This window comes from Bubalus kerabau, chromosome 1, assembly GCF_029407905.1.
Source record: "Bubalus kerabau isolate K-KA32 ecotype Philippines breed swamp buffalo chromosome 1, PCC_UOA_SB_1v2, whole genome shotgun sequence".
In the NCBI taxonomy this organism is placed as follows: Eukaryota; Metazoa; Chordata; class Mammalia; order Artiodactyla; family Bovidae; genus Bubalus; species Bubalus kerabau.
In genome coordinates, this window is record NC_073624.1 from 177,327,003 (window position 1) to 177,351,208 (window position 24,206).

At 44.4% G+C, this 24,206-nt stretch overlaps 1 protein-coding gene across 1 annotated transcript; it reads left to right on the forward strand.

Moving 5' to 3' along the window:
• On the forward strand, positions 1 to 24,206 carry LOC129619503 (olfactory receptor 10T2-like). Its single transcript, XM_055534725.1, has 4 exons — positions 1 to 24; positions 21,709 to 21,771; positions 21,897 to 22,886; positions 24,180 to 24,206. The coding sequence occupies exons 1-4, from the start codon at positions 1 to 3 to the stop codon at positions 24,204 to 24,206; spliced, it is 1,104 nt and encodes a 367-aa protein (XP_055390700.1).

Genomic DNA, 24,206 nt, shown 5'->3' on the forward strand with positions numbered 1-24,206 from the left:
ATGGATAACTGGATGGAATTCCAGGTGAGCTATTTCAAATCCTAAAAGATGATGCTGTGAAAGTGCTGCACTCAATATGCCAGCAAATTTGGAAAACTCAGAAGTGGCCACAGGACTGGAAAAGGTCAGTTTTCATTCTAATTCCAAAGAAAGTCAATGCCAAAGAATCTTCAAACTACCGCACAACTGCACTCATCTCACATGCTAGCAAAGTAATGCTCAAAATTCTCCAAGCAGGCTTCAACAGTATGTGAACCATGAACTTCCTGATGTTATAGCTGGATTTAGAAAGGGAGAGGAACCAGAGATCAAATTGCCATCATCCTCTGGATCATTGAAAAGCAAGAGAGTTCCAGAAAAACATCTACTTCTGCTTTATTGACTACACCAAAGCCTTTGACCATGTGGATCACAATAAACTGTGGAAAATTCTGAAAGAGATGGGAATACCAGACCACCTTACCTGTCTCCTGAGAAATCTGTAGCAGGTCAAGAAGCAACAGTTAGAACTGTACTTGGAAGAACAGACTGGTTCCAAATAGGGAAAGGAGTACAACAAGACTGTATATTGTCACCCTGCTTATTTAACTTCTATGCAGAGTACATCATGTGAAATGCTGGGCTGGATGAAGCACAAGCTGGAGTCAAGATTGCTGGGAGAAATATCAACAACCTCAAATACATAGGTGACACCACCTTTATGGCAGAAAGTGAAGAAGATCTAAAGAGCCTCTTGATGAAAGTAAAAGAGGAGAGTAAAAAAGTTGGCTTAAAATTCAACATTCAGAAACTAAGATCATGGCATCCGGTCCCATCTCATCATAGCAAATAGATGGGGAAACTATGGAAACAGTGAGAGACTATTTCTTTGGGCTCCAAAATCACTGCAGATGGTGACTGCAGCCATGAAATTAAAAGACGCTTGCTCCTTGGAAGAAAAGCTATTACCAACCTAGACAGCATATTATAAAGCAGAGACATTACTTTGCCAACAAAGGTCTGTCTAGTCAAAGCTATGGTTTTTCCAGTAGTCATGTATGGATGTGAGAGTTGGACTATAAAGAAAGCTGAGCACCAAAGAACTGATGCTTTTGAACTGTGGTGTTGAAGAAGACTCTTGAGAGTCCCGCAGACTGCAAAGAGATCAAACCAGTCCATCCTAAAGGAAATCAGTCCTGAATATTCATTGAAAGGACTGATGCTGAAAATGAAACTCCAATAATTTGGCCACCTGATGCAAAGAACTGACTCTTTTGAGAAGACCCTAATGCTGGGAAAGATTGAAGGTGGGAGGAGAAGGGGATGACAGAGGATGAGATGGTTGGATGGCATCACCGACTCGATGGACATGAGTTTGAATAAGGTCTGGGAGTTGGTAAAGGACAGAGAAGCCTGGCATGCTGCAGTCCATGGGGTCTCGGGGTTGCAAAGAGTTGGATATGACTGAGCGACTGAACTGAACATGGATTAATTAATAACTACCATCTTTTATCAGTATCATCAATCTGGAATTTGGTTTCAAGATTCATGCAGTGACCACCAAATAAACTTTTTCTATGTTTTTTTTGCATGCCAGGGCAACTTGCTATCTTGAAATAAAATTGTTGGGTTTTGCCTCTCAACAATCTTTAAGTTGACACCTCTGATAGTGCATCAGCTAATTCAGCTTTACCACCAAAAAGAAAACAAGAATGTGCTTATTTCTTAAAGCAGTCAGTCTCTGCTCTGGAACTGAGGGGTGGGGTATATTTAAGGGTTATCAGTTTTGTGGAAGCAGGAATTCTGTGGAAACAACTACCAAACAGTCACTCCGCCTCCTTTGATTCAAGTTTCAGTTGTTGCTCAGTTGCTAAGTTCTCTGTCTGACTCCTTGAGAACCCCATGGACTGCAGCATGCCAGGCTTCCCTGTCCTTCACTGTCCCCTGGAGTTTGCTCAAATTCATGTCCATTGAGTCAGTGATGCCATCCAACCATCTCATCCTCTGTCGCCCCCTTCTCCTCCTGCCCTCAATCTTTCCAGTGTCAGGGTCTTTTCCAGTGAGTTTGCTCTTCGCATCAGGTGGCCAAGTATTGGAACTTCAGCTTCAACATCAGTTCTTCCAATGAATATTCAGGGTTGATTTCCTTTAGAATTGACTGGTTTGATCTCCCTGCTGTCCAAGGGACTCTCAAGAGTCTTCCCTAACACCACAGTTCAAAAGTATCAGTTCTTCGGTATTCAGCCTTCTTTATGGTCCAACTCTCACATCCATACATGACTACGGGAAAAACCATAGCTTTGACTATAGGGACCTTTACTGGCAAAGTGATGTCTCTGCTTTTTAATACACTGTCTGGGTTTGTCATAGCTTTTCTCCCATGTTTCAGTAGTTTCTACTTTTCATTTCTGAGTAGTATTCCACTATAAGGATATATCACAGTTTGTTTAACCCTTTACTTATTGAAGGATATCTGCATTGTGACCAGTTTCTGGCAGTTTTAAATATGGCTGTCATAAACATTTCATGGATAGGTTTTTGTGTGGATATATGCTTTCATTTCCTAGGAAAAATATGTAGAAGTGGAATTATTAGCCCATATGGTAAAGATGTTTAACTTTGTAAGAAACTTCCACATTGTTTTCAAGAGAGGCTATATGCAATTTTGCATTTACAACAATGTCTGAAACCTCCAGTTCCACACCCTCACTGGCACTTGGTATCATCAAGTTTTGTTATTGTTGTTGTTTTGTTTTTATCTTTTGCCATTTTATTAGATGCACTGCTGCTGCTGCTGCTCAGTCACTTCAGTCGTGTCCGACTCTGTGCGACCCCATAGACGGCAGCCCACCAGGCTCCGCCGTCCCTGGGATTCTCCAGGCAAGAACGCTGGAGTGGGTTGCCATTTCCTTCTCCAAATGCGTGAAAGTAAAACGTGAAAGTGAGGTCACTCAGTCGTGTCCGACTCTTCAGGACCCCATGGACTGCAGCCTACCAGACTCCTCCATCCATGGGATCTTCCAGGCAAGAGTACTGGAGTGGGGTGCCATCGCCTTCTCTGATTAGATGCACAGATGTATCTAATTGAGGTTTTTGTATGCATTTCCCTAATGGCTAATGAGTTGATCATATTTTCATGTATTTATTTGCCATCTGTATATCCTCTTTGGTGAAATGTTTGTTTTGTGTGTTTTGTCCATTTAAAAAAAATTAGTTTATTTTCTTTTTGGCTGCACTGGGTCTTGCTTTGGCTGCATGTGGGCTTTCTCTAGTTGTAGTGAGCAGGGGCTACCCTGTAGTTGTGCTGTGAGGCTTTGCATAGTGGTGGTCCCTCTTGTGTGGCACGTAGGCTCTAGGGCACACAGGCTTAGTTGCCCCATGGCGTGTGGGATTTTCCAGGATCAGAGATCAAACCAGTGTTCTCTGCATTACAAGGGGGATTCTTAACCACTGGACCACTAGGGAAGTCCCTGTTTTGTCCATTTTTAAGCTGGAATCAAGATTGCCGGGAGAAATATCAATAATCCCAGTCCATCCTAAAAGAGATCAGTCCTGGGTGTTCACTGGAAGGACTAATGTTGAAGTTGAAACTCCAGTATTTTGGCTACCTGATGCAAAGAGCTGACTCATTTGAAAAGACCCTGATGCTGGGAAAGATTGAGGGCAGAAGGAGAAGGGGATGGCAGAGGATGAGATGGTTGGATGGCATCACCGACTCGATGAACATGGGTTTGGGTGAAGTCCGGGAGTTGGTGGTGGACAGGGAGGCCTGGCGTGCTGTGGTTCATGGGGTCGCAAAGAGTCGGACACAACTAAGCAACTGAACTGAACCCAACTGAAGACTTTTTTTGTTTTCTTACTGTTGATTTTTGGAGTTCTCTATATGTTCTAGATAACAATCTTTTGTCAGATATTTGCAAATATCTTTATTTCAAATGTCTTAACTTTTCACTCTTCTAACTGTATCTTTCATAACGCAGACATTTCTAGTTTTAATAAAGCCCAGTCAAAATGCTTTTTCTTTTATGGATTGTGCTTTTTTTCCTTTATGTTTTGCTAGGAATTCCTTGCCTTATTGTATGAGACTTGACTTCAATACAATATTGAATAGATGTGGTGAAAGCAGACATCCTGGTCTTGTTTTACATTTTAGAGGGAAAACATTAAATCTTTCACCATTAAGTAAAGTGTTAGCTGTAGGTTTTGGGTAGAAGCATATCAAGTTGTGGAAGTCTCTTATTACTAGTGTACTAATAGTGATGGATTTTGTCAAGTGCTTTTTCTGCATCAATATATAATTTTTCTTCTTTAGTTTGATAATATGGTAGATTACATTGATTGATTTTTTAAATTGAGATATAATTCAAATGCTATAAAATTCACATATTTAAAGTGTACCATTCAGGGGATTGTAGTATATTTACAAGATTATGCCATCAGTACCACTACCTATTTTTAGTTTTCTCATTGCTTTTTTAGGGGCTTCCCTGGTGGCTCAAATTGTAAAGAATCTGCCTGAAATGCTGGTGATCTGGGTTTTATCCCTGGGTCAGGAAGATCCCCTGGAGGAGGGCATGGCAACCCACTCTAGTATTCTTGCCTGGAGAATTCCATGGGCAGAGGAGCCTGGTGAGCTACAGTCCATGGGATCACGAAGAGTCAGACATGACTGAGGGACTAACACTTTCACTTTCATTGCTTTATGGAGGAGGGAATTTTTGAAGGCATTGTTCTGACATTGATTGGTTTTTAATTGTTGGATTTATGGGTTTGGAGTTCAGAGGGCATGGTTGCATTTCTTTTCCATGGGGATGGTCTTAATCCCTGTCTCCTGTACAATGTCATGAACCTCCATCCATAGTTCATCAGGCACTCTATCAGATCTAGTCCCTTAAATCTATTTCTCACTTCCACTGTATAATCATAAGGGATTTGATTTAGGTCATACCTGAATGGTCTAGTGGTTTTCCCTACTTTCTTCAATTTAAGTCTGAATTTGGCAATAAGGAGTTCATGATCTGAGCCACAGTCAGCTCCCGGTCTTGTTTTTGCTCACTGTATAGAGCTTCTCCATCTTTGGCTGCAAAGAATATAATCAATCTGATTTCAGTGTTGACCATCTGGTGATGTCCATGTGTAGAGTCTTCTCTTGTGTTGTTGGAAGAAGGTGTTTGCTATGACCAGTGCGTTCTTTTGGCAAAACTCTATTAGCCTTTGCCCTGCTTCATTCCGTATTCCAAGGCCAAATTTGCCTGTTACTCCAGGTGTTTCTTGACTTCCTACTTTTGCATTCCAGTCCCCTATAATGAAAAGGACATCTTTTTTGGGTGTTAGTTCTAAAAGGTCTTGTAGGTTTTCATAGAACCGTTCAACTTCAGATTCTTCAGCGTTACTGGTTGGGGCATAGACTTGGATTACTGTGATATTGAATGGTTTGCCTTGGAAACGAACAGGTATCATTCTGTCGTTTTTGAGATTGCATCCAAGTACTGCATTTCAGATAAGAAATGCAAAAAAGCAAAATGGCTGTCTCGGGAGGCCTTACAAATAGCTGTGAAAAGAAGAGAAGTGAAAAGCAAAGGAGAAAAGGAAAGATATAAGCATCTGAACGCAGAGTTCCAAAGAATAGCAAGAAGAGATAAGAAAGCCTTTCTCAGCGATCAATGCAAAGAAATAGAGGAAAACAACAGAATGGGAAAGACTAGAGATCTCTTCAAGAAAATTAGAGATATCAAGGGAACATTTCATGCAAAGATGGGCTCGATAAAGGACAGAAATGGTATGGACCTAACAGAAGCAGAAGATATTAAGAAGAGGTGGCAAGAATACATGGAAGAACTGTACAAAAAAGATCTTCACGACCAAGATAATCACGATGGTGTGATCACTCACCTAGAGCCAGACATCCTGGAATGTGAAGTCAAGTGGGCCTTAGAAAGCATCACTACGAACAAAGCTAGTGGAGGTGATGGAATTTCAGTTGAGCTATTCCAAATCCTGAAAGATGATGCTGTGAAAGTGCTGCACTCAATATGCCAGCAACTTTGGAAAACTCAGAAGTGGCCACAGGACTGGAAAAGGGCAGTTTTCATTCCAATCCCAAAGAAAGGCAATGCCAAAGAATGCTCAAACTACTGCACAGTTGCTCTCATCTCACACGCTAGTAAAGTAATGCTCAAAATTCTCCAAGCCAGGCTTCAGCAATATGTGAACTGTGAACTTCCAGATGTTCAAGCTGGTTTTAGAAAAGGCAGAGGAACCAGAGGTCAAATTGCCAACATCTGCTGGATCATGGAAAAAGCAAGAGAGTTCCAGAAAATCATCTATTTCTGCTTTATTGACTCTACCAATGCCTTTGACTGCCTGGATCACAATAAACTGTGGAAAATTCCAAAAGAGATGGGAATACCAGACCACCTGACGTGCCTCTTGAGAAACCTATATGCAGGTCAGGAAGCAACAGGTAGAACTGGACATGGAACAACAGACTGGTTCCAAATAGGAAAAGGAGTACGTCAAGGCTATAGACTGTCACCCTGCTTATTTAACTTCTATGCAGAGTATATCATGAGAAACGCTGGGCTGGAAGGAACACAAGCTGGAATCAAGATTGCCGGGAGAAATATCAATAACCTCAGATATGCAGATGACACCACCCTTATGGCAGAAAGTGAAGAGGAACTAAAAAGCCTCTTGATGAAAGTGAAAAAGGAGAGTGAAAAAGTTGGCTTAAAGCTCAACATTCAGAAAACGAAGATCATGGCATCTGGTCCCATCACTTCATGGGAAATAGATGGGGAAAATAAGCTTACCGACACTCAAAGCCTTGTCTCAGTGTCTGCTTCTGGGGGAACTTCAAATATGACAGGGGTTGTAGGTGTACAGCGGGTGGGTATGAAAAATCATGAGACTGGACTCATGTACAGTTGAGAAATTTAACTCGTGAAGTTAAATTGCTCAGCTTGGACTCCTATGTTCATTGCAGCAGTGTTCATAATAGCCAAGACATGGAAACAACATAAGTGTCTGGCATTGGATGAAAATAGACAAAGAAGAAATATATATAATGTTATATATATGTATATATATTGTATATAATATGGTATATATGCATATTGAAATATTATTCAGTTATGAGAAAGAAGGAAAACTTGCCATTTGTAGCAACAGAAACCTTGCCAATTGTTACAACAGGACCTTGAGGCCATTTATGCTAAGTGAAATAAATCAGACACCAACAGACAAATACTGCATGATCTCACTTATGTGGGGTATCTAAGAAAGCTGAACTCATAAACAGAGTAGAGTGGTGGTTACCAGGAATTGATGGAGGGGAAAATAATGTGAGAGATATTGGCCAAAGGTTTTCCAGGTGGCTCAGCAGTATAGGGACTTCCCTGGTGGCTCAGAGGTAAAACGTCTGCCTTCAATGCGGGATCCCTGGGTTGGGAAGATCTCCTGGAGAAGGAAATGGCAACCCACTCCAGTATTCTTGCCTGGAAAATCCCACAAACAGAGGAGCCTGGTAGACTACAGTCCATGGGGTCTCAAAGAGTCAGACACAACTGAGTGACTTCACTACTTCACAGCAGTACAGAATCCGCCTGCCAACGTAGCAGATGTGGGTTTGATCACTGGGTTGGGAAGATCCCCTGGAAAAGGAAATAGAAACCCACTTCAGTATTCTTGCCTGGGAAATCCCATGGACAGAGGGATTCTGGATGGCTACAGTCCATGGGGTCTCAAAAGTGTTGGGCATGACTTAGTGACTAAAACAAACAAAAAAAAATTGTACATCAACATCACTGATACCTAAAATGTCGATGTTCACTCTTGCCGTCTCGTGTTTGAATACTTCCAATTTACCTTGATTCATGGACCTAATATTCCAGGTTCCTATGCAATATTGTTCTTTACAGCGTTGAACTTATTTTCACCACCAGACACATCCATAACTGGGTGTTGTTTCCACTTTGGCTCAGCCTCTTCATTCCTTTTGTAGCTATCTCTCTGCTTTTCTCCTTTACTTTGCTGACAACAAGTCTGTATAGTCACAGCTATAGTTTTTCCAGTAGTCATGTACAGATGTGAGAGCTGGACAATAAAAAATGCAGAGAGCCGAAGAATTGATACCTTCAAACTGTGGTACTGGAGAAGACTCTTGAGACTCTTCTAGTTGATCAAGGAGATCAAACCAGTCAATCTTAAAGGAAATCAACCTTGACTATTCATTGGAAGGACTGATGCTGAAGATGAAGCTCTAGTATTTTGGCCACCTGATGCGAAGAACTGACTCACTGGAAAGGACCCTGATGCTGGGAAAGATTGAAGACAGGAGCAGAAGGGGACGCTGAGGATGAGATGGTTGGATGGCATCACTGACTCAATGGACATGAGTTTGAGCAAACTCCAGGAGTTGGTGACAGAGAAGCCTGGTGTGCTGCAGTCAATGGGGTCACAAAGAGTCAGACACAACTGAGCAACTGAATAACATCAAAATGATGCACTTCTTCCTTTCCCCTTTGAGAGCAGGGTATAGAGGGCCCACCTTCCTTGGGGCAGCAGCCTTGTCCAGCACCTACTAGGCCCTGAGGGTCATTGGGAGGAATGGATGGAGTGAGGTGTGCATTTGGGACCACCATCCAAAAAAAGAAATTGTCATTAGTCCTTTCCCACTTGCTTTTGCCATCAGATCCTGTGGGCTGGAGTAGCAGACCCTGGGGTCTCCAGTTTCCTGGAGGGAAAAACCCTGTGGGTGTTTCCAGCCTGAGCCCTGGGGGGCTCGTTAGTGTCTGGGGACCCCCTGGGACAGCAGCTCCAGGGACCCCCTGTATAACAGGACCCTGGCCCTCAGCCCCTCCTCTCTCAGGCAGTAAGCAGACAGTGGTGTTGGCAGGCACCGTGGGAGCCTCCCTCGGCCATGGTGAGTGTGGATTCAGGGCCCCTGCCTGTCTGGAGAAGCTACACCACAGCCCTGATGGGCACGCACGGGCATGTGAGCAGACAGCAGAAGGAGGGTGGGGCTCACGCATGCACTAGGGGTGCAAAATGCACACACGTGTACCCTGCAGGTGGCAGGCATGCACATGCACACACACGAATCCAGAAGCTTCGTGGGCACAAAGGCACACATACACATCGAGGGTCAGTTAGTGGTGAAGGCTCAGTGGTGACAGGGTAGCAGTTCCAGTATCGAGGAGGCTTCCTGGTAGAAAAGGAAAGAGTCCAGGTCCCAGTTCTATGTGTTCCTCGGCTCTCACCCTCACCATGGGGCTGGCATGGGCATGCCCCTGAGCTCAGGGCTTTGTTGTTGCTGTTGTTTAGTCACTAAGTCGTGTCTGGCTCTTTTTGACCCCATGGACTGTAGCCTTCCAGGCTCCTCTGTCCATGGGATTCTCCAGGCAAGCATACTGAAGTGGGTCGCCATTTCCTTTTCCACGGGATCTTCCCGACCCCTGGATCAAACCCTCGTCTCCTGCGTTGGCAGGTGGGTTCTTTACCATCTGAGCCTCCTGGGGAGTCCTAAGCTCAGAACTTTCTGGGTCCCAACTCTCCCATGAAACAAGCAACTCGCCTGGAGATATGTCCATGGGTACAACTGTCATGGGTTCCAGTTATGCAAATAAGACAATGTCTAGCCCTGTAACCTGATGTCTTTTTTGGCCAGGCACTCTCACCTGTCATAATTGGAAAACAGACTTTGGACATGTTGAGGCAAATTCAAAGTCACAGCTTCTCAGCTGCTGCAGGGTTAAATTGCAGCTACATTTAGGGCTTCTGTCTTTTTTTTTTTTAATGTCTTTTTATTTTTGGCTCTGCTGGGTCTTCCATGCGTTACGCAGGCTCTCTCTCTTATTGGGGCAAGTGGGGGCTACTCTCTGTTGTGGTGCTTGGGCTTCTCACTGTTGTGGAGCACAGGCTGTAATTGCAGGGGCTTCAGTAGTTGCAACACTCAGATTCAGTGGCTGTGGCTCCTGGGCTTAGTTGATCCACAGCATATGGGATCTTCCCGGAACAGGGATTGAACCTGTGTGCCCTGCACTGGCAGGCAGATTCTTATCCACTATGCCACCAGGGAAATCCCAGGTCTTCCAGAAAGAAATAAGAGTAGACCAGGGTGGCTTGTTTCAGCTTGGAAAAGATCCCAAATCCACCCTTGAAAAAAACTAGGACATCAGTCAAGAAAATGCATGCGGTAGAGGCAACATCGGAGAAGGCAGTGGCACCCCACTCCAGTACTCTTGCCTGGCAAATCCCATGGATGGAGGAGCCTGGTAGGTTGCAGTCCATGGGGTCGCTAAGAGTCGGACATGACTGAGTGACTTCACTTTCACTTTTCACTTTCATGCATTGGAGAAGGAAATGGCAACCCACTCCAGTGTTCTTGCCTGGAGAATCCCAGGGACGGGGGAGCCTGATGGGCTGCTGTCTATGGGGTTGCACAGAGTCGGACATGACTGAAGCAACTTAACAGCAGCAGCAGCAGAGGCAACGTCCCCATATTGCCTGCACTGTGCTTAGAACAGTAACCGCAAGGAGAAACAGGGAGGTAGAAGGAGTGACTGAGAGGGAGGAAGGAGGTGAGGGCAAGGACGTAATTGAGCATGTCTTGTGAGTCACAGTGAGGACCCTGACTTTTCACTAAGTGCTGTGGGAGCCATGGGGGATTCTGAGCAGAGGACGGAGATGACCTGACTGAAGGGTTCCCAGGTGCCCTCTGGCCGCTGTGGGAAACCAGAATGTGGGGGACAGGGGTGACGGCCAGGAGATCCAGGACAAGGTGGCTGAGCTGGACTGATGATGAGTGTGGGCCATGGAGGTGGTGAGAGGAGGCCGATCCTGGACAGATGTTCAGGTGGAGCCCGCAGAATTTCCTGGCAGGTTAGATGAGGGTGTGGGAGAAAGAGGAGGGTGGAGAAGCTGGCAAAGGTGTATCAGGAGGACAGAGAGGGACCAGTCCAGCCAGGAGCAGAGGGGACTCTGATTATCTCAGGGAATGCTAGGGTGGACACGGGCAGAGCAGGGCGGGGTCATGCGGACAGTTGGCAGGCACCTCTCCATCCTCATCATGGACGTGGCATCTGCCTAGTTCAGAGGGAAGCAAGAGCAAAGACTGGGTTCCTTGCAAGCTGGGACAAGCCTCTCTGGCCCATCCCCAGCCCTCAAGGTGAGATCTGAAAACAAAGTGGGGAAATATATTCCAGAGCAACTGAGCATCGAACGTCAACAAGTTCTTTTCTTTCATCTTCTTTTCGATAGTTTCTTTACAATGTTGAGTTAGTTCCTTGTGTACAGCAATGTGAACCAGCCATAGGTATACATATATCCCCCCACCTTTTTTTTTTAGATTTCCTTCCCATTTAGGTCACCACAGAGCACTGAGTAGAGTTCTCTGTGCTATAGAGTAGGCTCTCATTTGTTACCTATTTTATGCATGCGTGCCAGGTCACTTCAGTCATGTCTGACTCTTTGTGACCCACCCCACAGACTATAGCCCGCCAGGCTCCTCTGTCCATGGGATTCTCCAGGCAAGAATACTGGAGTGGGTTGCCATGCCCTCCTCCAGGGGATCTTCCCCACTCAGGGATCAAACCTGTGTCTCTTAACATCTCCTGCATTGGCAGGAGGGTTCTTTACCACTAGTGCCAGCTGGAAAGCCCATTTTATACATAGTAGTGTTTATATGTCAGTCCCAATCTCCCAACTCAACCCATCTCTCCTTCCCCACCCAATGTCCATACACTTGTTCTCCTCATCTGTGTCTCCATTTCTGCTTTGCAAATAGGTTCATTTATACCATTTTTCTAGATTCCACATATATGTTAATATACAAAGTTTTTCTTTCTGATATTTCACTCTGTATGACAGTCTGTAGGTCCATCCACGTGTCTGCAGATGGCACAATTTCTTTCCTTTTTCATGACCAAGTAATATTCCATTGTATATATGTGCCACATCTTCCCTATCCATTCCTCTGTGGATGGACATCCAGGCTGCCTCCATGTCTCAGCTAATCTAAATGGTGCAGCAATAAACACTGAGGTGCATGTATCTTTTGGAATTATGGTTTTCTCTGGGTATATGCCCAGAAGTAGGATTTGCTGGGTCATAAGGGCTTCCCTGATGGCTCAGTAAAGAATCTGCCTGCAATGCAGGAGACCTGGGTTGGATCCCCGGGTTAGGAAGATCCCCCAGAGGGGGGCATGGCAACCCACTCCAGTATTCTTTTGTGGAGAATCCCCATGGACAGAGGAACCTGGTGGGCTACAGTCCATGGGGTCACAAAGAGTCGGATACAACTGAGTGACTATGAGCGACTAAGCACAGCACAGCACATGGGCTTCCAAGGCAGCTCAGATAGTAAAGAATCTGCCTGCAATGTAGGAGACCCAGGTTAGATCCCCTGGAGAAGGGAATAGATATCCACTCCAGTATTCTTGCCTGGAGAAATATGTGGACAGAGAAACCTGGTAGCTACAGTCCGTGGGATCACAAAGAGTTAGACACGACCGAGCGACTAACACTTTCATTTTCACTTTCATGGTAGTTCTATCAACAAGTCCTTTTCTGACTATCTTATGTAAAATTGCAGCCTGCTCAGACCTCTCAATTACCCACTAAGTTCTCTGCTTTCTCTTTTTAGAGAACCTCACTTATTTAGTTATCAAGTTTGTTGCTTATTTCCTGATTCACTTCCTTAGAGCCTTTTGCTCCTCCCAAGCTGGGATCTCTGTCTAGTTCCCTGCTATGTCCTCCATGCCGAGAGCAATGCCTGGCAGAGAACTGATGCTCCATGAATGTGTGTAGCATGGAAGGTGAGCCTACAAAACTCACAGCAGCCCTTAAAGCTCAGCCTCTGGAGACAGACTCCAGACTTCAAATCTTGGTACCATCACTGTGAGAATGTGAACAGTGATCCCCTCTATGCTCTGCTTCCCCAGCAGTGAAAGCCAAGAATAGTAATCCCAGCTATCCTTGCCAGGAGCCTGAGACCAAAGGATTCTTAACATTGTTCAGAGAATCGTAATATTATCTGTGATCTCAGAGGATCAATTTTCACTTTGACAGATGATGCTCAGGGAGAAAGCTGGCTACCCAGGCTCACACTGCTCCCAGTTAGTGAAGGTGCCAGCATTCAAATACAGTCTTGTCTGATTCCAGAGCTCAATTTTGTTGTCTCAGCACATCACTGTCTTGAGCATAAGATTTCTGCTTTATGTAATGGACTTTTGGTCAGGTAGTGACCTCTCCATCACTGGAGGCATGCAAGTAGAGGCTGGCTAATTTAGCTAGAGGAGACTTCTACACTGAGTGCATATTGAGGGATGTTTCCTTTCCAATTGCCCTCTTTATGAGGCCCAAGAAAAGCTGACATTCCTGGAGAAATGTTAATACCATGAAGGACCCCTTCCTATAGGACAATTACAGCTGGGAGTCCATCAACCTGGTCTTAACTCCTCTCTCTAAAAAGCATCACCTCACTCTGGAACATTTCTCTAATGCGCTTAGATGCCCACACATACTTCCTGTGATCTTCCAAAAAGGTCTACCTCATGGCTTGCCCAGGATAAAGAATCCGCCTGCCAATGCAGGAGACACGAGAATCGGGTTTGATGCAACAGACAAGAGTTTGATCCCTGGGTCAGGAAGATCCCCTGGAGGAGGAAATGGCAGCCCACTCCAGTATTCTTGCCTGGAATATTCCATGGACAGAGGAGCCTGGTGGGCTACAGTCCACAGGGTCACAAAAAGTAGGACATGACTGAGGGACTGAGTATACAGGGTTTGCTAGGGAGCCAAGTCATCTACTTATTTGAAGTTTTTACTAGATATTTTCTCCTCAGATCGTATATTGAAAATATTCATCACAAATGGTGTTAGCATATTTTGTGTTCCAAAGGGAACCTCTTTATCTCTACTCTTGTGTGTTAGTTGCTCAACCGTGTCCAACTCTTTGTGACCCCATAGATTGTATCTCGCCAGGCTCCTCTGTCCATGGAATTCTTCAGGCGAGAGTACTGGAGTGGGTTGCCATTCCCTTCTCCAGGGGATCTTCCCGACCTAGGGATAGAATTCCTGCACTGCAGGCAGATTCCTTACCATCTGAGCTTTGTGTTTCAAAGGGAACCTCTTTATCTCTACCCTTAGCTCCTTTTTTTCTGAACCAGATTGATTAAATTTCTTTAAGAACAATAAAAATACTTATCCAGAGGAAAAAGAATCCCTCCAAAAAATTTTATTTCTTCTATTTACAAAAATCCCCACTTGATTCAGAAAAATTGGGACATACAAAAAAGAATGGAAAATACATGTATTAGTAGTAAGTCAATTGGGATCCAACTGTTTTGTTTCCCATTTCTCATCAAACACATACATGAAAATTCTTCTCTTGTCATCAATGATTCTGAGACGTGACTTTAATGATAGTCCATCTTCTCGTCTATTAAAGTTTTAGCTTTTTCCCCCCCTTAATGATTTGTAAGGGCATTTTATTGAACAATTAGGTTGTTCTTTCTCTCTTTTTTTTAAACTTTAAATAATGCTACTATGTGGAGAAGGCAATGGCACCCCACTCCAGTACTCTTGCCCAGAAAATCCCATGGATGGAGGAGCCTGGTAGGCTGCAGTCCATAGGGTCGCTAAGAGTCAGACACGACTGAGCGACTTCACTTTCACTTTTCACTTTCATGCACTGGAGAAGGAAATGGCAACCCACTCCAGTGTTCTTGCCTGGAGAATCCCAGGGACGGGGGAGCCTGGTGGGCTGCCGTCTCTGGGGTCGCACAGAGTCGGACACGACTGAAGCGACTTAGCAGCAGCAGCAATGCTACTATGAACATCCTTGTACCTGGAAGTCAGAGAATTTCTTTTTTTAAAAAAAATATTCATTTGTTTGGCTGTGCTGGGTCTTAGTTACAGCACGCAGGATCTGTCATCTCTGTTGTGGAATGTGGAATGCTTAGTTGAGGCATGCGGGATCTAGTTGTCTGACCAGGAATAGAACCTGGGCCCCCTGCATTGGAAGCGAGGAGTTTTACCCACCGGACCACCAGGGAAGTCCCAGGTAATTTTTCTTTTATTTAAATTATATGTTTGTTTATTTATTTTTGGGCTCTGCTGGGTCTTCATTGCTGTGCACAGGCTTTTCTCTAGTTGTGGCAAGTGGGGGCTACTCTCTATGTGCAGGGTGGAGCCTCTAGGACGCCTGGGCTCCAGTAATTGTGGTAAGTGGGCTTAGTTGCTCTGTGACATGTGGGATCTTCCCGGATCAGGGATGGAACCCAAGTCCACTGTACTGACAGGCAATTCTTAACCACTGGACCACCAGGGAAATTCCCCAGATAATTTATTTTCGAGAAAATATTTAGAAGGAGAATTATAGAACCAAAATAAGATTTCAGATATATAAACAAATTGTATTCTCCTGCAACCAACAATGCAAAGAGGTAGAGGGCCTAGTTTTACTCACGCTCATTAGCACCCGCCTCTCATTTTCTTCTTCAGTCTTTGTCAATTTGATAATTAAAAAAAAATGCTATTTAGGTCTTCTGCCCATTTTTTGAGTGGATTGTTTGTTTTTCTTGATATTGAGCCGTATGAGCTGTTTGTATATTTTGGAAATAAAGCTCTTGTCAGTTTCATCGCTTGCAGATATTTTCTCCCATTCTATAGGTTGTCTTTTTGTTTATGATTTCCTTTTCTGTGCAAAAGAGGAACTGAAGAGTTTCTAGAGTCACAGCCTTTTCTAGTTTGTTATTTGCCTATATATTTGTTTCAGTTTAACAATGTTTTGTGATATTCAGAAATTACACTTTTTTAGTGGTCATAATCCAATTACTTTTTTCCTCTGTGAAGTCTTCCAGGTAATTGAATTTCTACAAGTCTCACTATATAAGGGCCCTGATGTTCTTTCTGATTTAGTTTAATTTGCAATAAAGGAGCCTTTTTCTGGGTATGCTCTGGGTATCTCTTCCAGTGTACCTTTTCTTAGATCTAGATTCCCCCTGATCCCCCATCCCTGCACAGCACAGCATGTGGGATCTTATTCCACAGATCAAGGGATTGAACTGGAGCCCCTGAATTGGCAGAGGCTAGACTGCCAGGGAAGACCCCCTAGATCTAGATTTCTTAAGTGGAGTCTGAGATTCTTAAGTTGGAATTTCATTTTGCTTTAGTTTTTGAAGATTTCAAGTCAGGCTTTGCTTTTTTTTTTTTTTCATAGTGTGAATTCCTCAGAGGACCTCATTGGAATTTTCCTAAGTTGAATATTCGTTTAGTTTTATTTGTGCTGGATCAGGAGTTGGCAACTATAGCGTGCATGTGTCTTTGAGTGCTCAGTCATGTCCGACTCTGCAACCCTGTGGACTGTAGCCCACCAGGCTCCTCTGTCCAAGGAATTTTCCAGGGAAGAATACTGGAGCGGGTTGCCATTTCTACTCCAGGGGATCTTCCTGACCCAGGGATCGAACCCCTATCTGCTGTGTCTCCTGCAGGTGGATTCTTTACCACTGAGCCACCTGGGACACCCAGCAAACTATAGTCAGAGGGCCACATCTGGCCCCCTGTCTGTTTTTGTAATAAAGTTTTATTTAAACATTCAGAGACACTCGTGTATACATTGTCCATGTCTGCTTTTACACTAGATGGGCAGAGTTGAGCAGTCATGACAGAGACTGTACAACCCAAATGGCCTGAAATATTCACTCTCTGGTCCTTTACAGAAAACGTTTGCACCCCTGTGCTTGATCAATATGACTGCCTGCTTCCTGGTCTTCCTTTCTTCATGAAAAATGGGCAACCATTTCTCACTGTCTTTTGCACCTGTTAAGTTCTTCGATGGTCCTGACTAGTCTTTTCTTTATGAACAGAATGTCTTTGGACGCGATCAAGCACATTTTTGTTGCTTTTCTCTACTTATATATCTTTAGAACTAAAATTTAAAATGCATTTTTCACAAATTAAAATTTCAACAAACTTCTAAAACGTTTAAAGAATCATTCTCAATTTCTCTTGACCAATTGCTGCAGATGAGTAATTTCAGTGGCGCAGCTATTTCTTCTCTTCTAAGAGTCACTGAAATGGCAACCCACTCCAGTATTCTTGCCTGGAGAATTCCATGGACAGAGGAGCCTGGCGGGTGAAAGTCCATGTCGCAGAGTCAGACACGACTGAGCAACTTTCACTTCACTTCACTTCGAGGGTCACTGGCTTGCAGGTTACCCCAAGTGCCACTAGATGGCGAATAAATCAGCCCTCATCTCTCCAGGACCCCCAGTCATGGGAGTCTCTTGAATTGGTGTTTTGAAATGTGCTTCCCTCCAAACGAATTAACTCTTGATAAGCAGGGAAGGATTACATTAGGACCATTTTCCAAACGAGTGCAAAATACTCAGAAACATTCCAATATAGATTATATGCATTTTCTGGGCTTGCAAGTTAATTGATTGTAAAATAATAAAACTATCACCAATCCAGTATTTAAATTTTTTTCTATTTATTTATGGCAGTGTTGAGTTTTCATTGCTACACTTGGGCTTTCCCTAGTTGCTGCGAGCAGGGCCTACTCTCCAGCTGCAGTGCGTGGGCTTCCCTTGGCGGTGGCTTCTCTTGTTTCAGAGCACAGGCTCTAGGGCATGCAGGCTTCAGTAATTGTAGTACACAGGCTTAGTTGCCTCATGGCATGTGGAATCCTTCCAGACTAGGGAGAAGGAAATGGCACCCCACTCCAGTACTCTTGCCTGGAAAATCCCATGGACAGAGGAGCCTCGTAGGCTGCAGTCCCTGGGGTCGTGAAGAGTTGAACACGACTGAGCGACTTCACTTTCCCTTTTCACTTTCATGCATTGGAAAATGAAATGGCAACCCACTCCAATGTTCTTGCCTGGAGAATCCCAGGGACGGAGGAGCCTGGTGGGCTGCCGTCTATGGGGTCACACAGAGTTGGACACGACTGAAGCGACTTAGCAGCAGCAGCAGCAGTGCACAGGCTTAGTTGCCTCATGGATGTGGAATCCTTCCAGACTAGGGATCGAACCTGTGTTCCCTGCATAGGCAGGCAAATTCTTAACCACTGGACCACTAGGGAAATCCCAGGATTTTTACTAATGCTTCATTATTTGAATTAAAATGTTTAAAAATTTTACAGGAATTCCCGGGTGATTTAGTGGTTAGGACTCTGTGCTTCCACTACAGGGGACATGGGTTTGATTCCTGGTCCAGGAACTAAGATCCTGAATGCTGTGAAGCACGGCAAAAAAAAAGAAAAAAGTCAATAATTTCAGAGTTATTTTCCATTTAATTAACACAGAAGTATTTATCAGCACAAGGCCTGGATCTGAAATACTGTTAGGGGGCCCATGAAATTGTGTAAATTTTTAAGATCAGAAGAAATAAATAAGCTCTTAGGGTGAGAATTATATTCATCTTTACATCAATACAGTGCTAAAAATGTAAAAATTTTGAATTTTTATGAAATTTAAATAAATTAAAAAGTTGGTTTTATTTAATTTGATAAATTAAATTTTATTTAAATAAAAATTAGAAATAAAATTTACATAAAAATAAAAAACAATTTTTTTCTTTGGCTATGTCTCATGGCTTGCAGAATCTTAGTTCTTCAACTAGGGATCAAACCTGGGTCTCCTGCAATGGAATCAAGGAGTCCTAACCATTGGGCAGCCAGGGAATTCCTCCCCCTTTTTAAAAATAATTTTCAGGAATTCCCTGGTAGTCCAGTGCTTAGAACTTGGTGCTTTTACTGCTGAGGGCCCCGGATTCAATCCTTGGTTGAGGAACTAGAATCCCACAAGCCTTGAGGCTTGGCCAACCCCACCCCCGCCAAACAAACAAAAACCCCAAAAAGCAATTTTTATGGAGGAAGGCAAAAATGCCTAGGGACCATGGAAGACATTATATAGCCTTGGGTATCAAATTTTCTAAAAGTATTACTTTGTTCATTTCAGATATCAGTGTTACAGGCTTTGCCTTTCTTGGGTATCCTTTTCACATGGATAGTAGAAGATTCTGTAAATTCCTAGCCCACATCCCTTGGCCACAATTTCCTGTCTTACCTGTCAGACTGAATTCCCTGTACATGTGGCAGGTGTGGAAATCCTGGGAGATTAATGCCTCCTGGTAGAAATTCTTGAGCAAGATGATTGGGGATTGGTGAATAAACAGCCCAGTTCCCTCACTACCCCTCAAGGACCTCCAGGTGGAATTGAATTGTAGTAATGCTCCTGAAGAAAGTCACTGGCCTCCCAGCTCTACAAGGATTGAGGCACAGACCACTGCAGTCACTGACCTTCAACACACCCTGAAAGGAGTTCAGGGTGGGGATCAGGAATGAAAGTCTTTGTGTTCTGGGAAAACTGGCAGAACAGCTCTTCAGATAATTAGATTTTCAGGAGAGATTTTTATGAGCCCAATTTATTGCATCACCGACTCAATGGACATGAACTTGAACAAACTCTGGGAGATAGTGAAGGACAGGGGAGCTTGGTGTGCTGCAGTCCATGGGGTCACAGAATCATATACAACTTAGTGACTGAACAACAACAGAGTTTCTTGCATCTTCCCAAAATTAGAAAAGCACTAAAATCAATAAGATATCTGCTCCTTGTGACTAGCAGCAACCTTCTACTGAGGTGCATGCTTGATTGCACTTCCCCCTTCTCCAAAATCTGACTCCCCTGCTCTCCACTGCACCCCCCCACACCCCCCACTTCCAAGCAGTTGCTCAGAGCTCTCTGAGAGGCTGTCTCCTAAGCTTTGACGTGTTAGTCACTCAGTCATGTCTGACTCTTTGAAACTCCATGGACTATATAGCCTGCCAGGCTCTTCTGTTCATGGAATTCTCCAGGCAAGAATACTGGAGTGGGTAGCCATTCCATTTTGCAGGGGATCTTACCCACTCAGGGATCGAACCTGGGTCTCCCGCATTGCAGGCGGATTCTTTACTGTCTGAGCCACCAGGGCAGCCCTCTCTCAAGCTTTAGTGCTCAGTAAGTCCCCAACTTAAACTGAAACTAACAGCTCTCATGTTGTGTGTTTTTATTTCAGTCAACATCTTGATAATACACCTTTTATGGTCTGTCTCCCTTCACCATTCCACCACCCAAGTCTTTGGAGATAAATTACTTGCTTTTGAATCCTTGCCTCAGATAAATTACTTGCTTTTGAATCCTTGCCTCAGGATCTGTTTCTAGGGGAATTCAGACTAACACCCTGAAGTTCTTACCCCTTCTCTCTGCCCCAGATATTGTAATTTGCTCCTTATAAGGTTCTTGTGATTTTCTTTTAAAAATTTTTTTGATCAAGAACTTTTTTGTTTTATTTTATTAAAAAAAATTCCCCCCCTAGTTTTTGGCCATGTGTGGCATGTGGGATCTAATTGTTTGATGAGGGATCAAATCCGTGCTTCAGTGGAAGCATGATGTCTTCATCACTGGACAGGCAGGGATGTCCCTCTTCTCTTTTCTTTTTTTGATTGAAATATATTTGACTGTGTAATTTTAAGGTGTATCCTATATTGATATATTGTAAATATAATTACCATTGTAGCCAGGCTTCCTAGGTGGCCCTAGTGGTAAAGAACCTGCCTGCCAATGCAGGACATGTAAGAGATGTGGGTTCGACCTTGAGGTTGGGAAGATCCCTTGGAGAAGGAAATGGTAAGCCTCTCCAGTGTTCTTGCCTGAGGAATCCCATGGACTGAGCAACCTGCAGGGCTGCAGTCCACAGGGTTGCAAAGGGCTGGACGTTACTGAAGCGACTTGGCACAGAGGCACCATTGTAGCCATAGCAGCATCTCTTATCATGTCACATAATTCTCATTGCTTTTTTATGGTGGGAATAATTAAGATCTAAGCTTCCCTGACAATGCAGGAGACCTGGGTTCAATCCCTGGGTTGGGAAGTTTCCCTGGAGAAGGAAATGACAACCCACTGCAGTATTCTTGCCTGGGAAATCCCATGGACAGAGGAACCTGGAGGGCTACACTCCAAAGGGTCACAAAAGAGTCAGACACGACTTCACAACTGAACAACAATTAAGATCTAGCCTCTTAACAACTTTGATGTTTATAATATAAAATGGTCTATATTCACTATGCTATGTATTAGATCTCTAGGACTTATTTCCTGATAGTTGCAAGTTTGTATACTTTAAACATCATGTCTCCAATTCCCCACCCACCCCCCAGCCCCTGGTAATGACCATTTTATTATTTATCCCTAACTCCCACTTATATATATATGTTTTTTTTTTAAAGTTTGACTTTTATGTTCTACAAATAAGTGAGGTCATACAGTATTTTTCTTTCCCTATCTGATATCACACTTAGCATTATGTTCTCAAAGTCCATTCATATTGTCAAATGGCAATATTTCCTTCTTTCTCATCTCTGAATCATATTCCGATGTGTATATATACCACTCGTCCTTTTTCATTCATTTGTTAATGGGCACCCAAGTTATTTCCATACCTATGATTTTCTTGTCTATTGTAGAGCTGCTAGCTGTGTGATATTAGGAAAACCATGACCTCATTTCTTGTTTATTTATTTTTACTATTTATTTATTTGACTGCATTGGATCTTAGTTGCAGCATGCTGAATCTTCGTTGCTGTGTGGGGGCTCTGTAGTTGCTGTCTGCCGGCTCTGTAGTTGTGTCGCTGGGACTCCAGAGTTCTGGGACTCAGAAGTTGCCTTGCACCACTTACGGGCTTAGCTGCTGCCCAACATACGGGATCTTATTTTCCCAACCAGCGACGACAACTGCGTCCCCTACATTGCAAGGCGGATTCTTAACTACTGGACTACCAGGGAGGTCCCACAATGGCCTCATTTCTGTCCCTCTTTCCTTTTTTTTTGTAAAACAGGGATGATTATCCTTTCTCACTGGCACATGATGTTTAGCGGAGCCTTACTGAATTGTCCTATTCCATTTCCTCTGCTTTCTCCTGCCAGGTTCCTGAGAAGCAGCAGGAAAATGCCACCTGGCTGGTGACAGAGTTTTTGCTGGTGGGTTTCTCCAACCTCCCAGACCTGAGGACCACCCTCTTTGCACTGTTCTTCCTCACATACCTGGTTACCCTCAGCGGCAACGTGACCATCATCACCGTCATCCACGCGGACCGGACCCTGCACACGCCCATGTACCGCTTCCTGGCGGCGCTGTCCCTCTCCGAGACCTGCTACACGCTGGTCACCATCCCCAACATGCTGGCTCGTCTGTGGATGGAGAACCAGGCCATCTCTATCTCTGGCTGTTGGGCTCAGATGTTCTTCTTCCTGGGCCTGGGATGCAGTCACTGCTTCCTCCTCACTCTGATGGGTTACGACCGCTACGTGGCCATCTGCCGCCCTCTGCGCTATTCGGTGATCATGAGACCCACGGTTTGCCTCTGTCTGGGAGCCCTGGTTTTCTGCTCCGGCTTCTCGGTGGCCTCCATCGAGACAAGCCTGATCTTCTCCTCGCGCTTCTGCCGCAGCAACCGGGTGGAGCACTTCTTCTGCGACATCGCCCCCGTCCTGAAGCTCAGTTGCACGGAAAGTGTCAGCAAAGCGCTGGCCATCTTCTTCCTGAGTATCCTCGTGGTATTAATCTCCTTCCTCCTTATCCTCCTCTCCTACGCCTTCATCGTGGCTGCCCTCCTGAGGATCCCCTCGGCCGCTGGCCGGAGCAAAGCCTTCTCCACCTGCGCTGCCCACCTCACCGTGGTCATAGTGCACTTCGGCTGCGCCTCCATCATCTACCTGAGGCCCGAGTCTGGAGGGAACCCAGACCAGGACCGCCTGGTGGCTGTGTTCTACACGGCGGTGACGCCGCTGCTGAACCCGGTGGTGTACACTTTGCGCAATAAGGAGGTGAGGGTGGCTCTGAGGAGGATCCTGGCCCGAAGCCACGTAATTTTAAAATAAACACTCCCTGGGACTTGCTGGTGATCCAGTGGCTAAGCCGCAGCACTCCCAATTCAGAGGGCCCGGGTTCCATCCCTGGTCAATGAGCTAGATCCCACATGTCAGCAACTAAGAATTCATTTCCAGCTGTGGTGCTCGAAATGAGCACCCTTGGACAGCAAGAAGATCAAACCAGTCAATCCTAAAGGAAATCAACCCTGAATATTCATTGGAAGGACTGATACTGAAGCTTCAGCTTCAGTACTTTGACCACTTGATGCAAATAGATGACTCACTGGAAAAGACCCTGATACTAGGAAAGATTGAAGGCAGAAGGAGAAGGGGACAACAGAGGGTGAGATGGTTGGATGGCATCACCAACTCAAGGGACATGAGTTTCAGCAAGCTCCGGGAGATGGTGGAGGACAGGGAAGACTGGTGTGCTGCAGTCCATGGCATCACTAAGAGTGACTGAACAACAGCAACAACGATAAGCAAAAAAAAAAAAAAAAAAATCCTGCATGCTGCAACTAAAGACCTCGTACCACCAAAAATTTTTTTAAAAAAGAAAACAAACAAACAAACAAAAAACCCCCACAAAACACTCTATGTTTTCCCTCTAGCTTTTTCATGAACACGTGCCCCGCCAGATACTCAGTTTCTCTGCCACTCAACTCCCCAAACCGGAAAACAGGTTACTCCCATAACCTTAAATGAAATAGTCTAGGTGAGGCAATTCACAAACAGTGCCTGGGACCCAGCAGAAACTCCATAAAAGCTGCCTTTTCCCTTCATCTTCAATTACAATTTAAAAAGTTGTGATATGAGAGGCAGGCAGTATTAGCAAGAGGGTTTCTTTGTCTTGTAAAAATCTTGGTGCTGAAAGATCTGAAGGCACTTTTGTAGCCAGGCAGAACCGGAAGGAGTAGTGCGGCTCTACTCAGTGTCAGACAACAAGCACACCCTCCTTCTCAGATGCAGAGCATCCCCTCTGAGGTCATAGCTTAATGAGTCATCTGTTCACAGCATCCTGTCCAAACTGTCCTTTGAACTCCAGACTGGTTTCTTGTGGCTGGTGACTCAGAGATTTGAAAAAAAAAAGACAAAAATTTCCAATCTACATGCAAAATAAATGTTAAAGTCACAGTGAGCCCAAAACCTCAGTGGAAACACACAGAAGTCACTGAATTTAGCAATTCAAATGTTTAGTTAAGCAGGACTTGTGAAGACTCCTACATTGCTATGAGTAAGGTCTTTGTCCCTGGCCCTTGGCTCTGTTCTCTGGGAGGCTCCTTGCAGCCCTCTGTTCCCCATCGCTACTTCTGA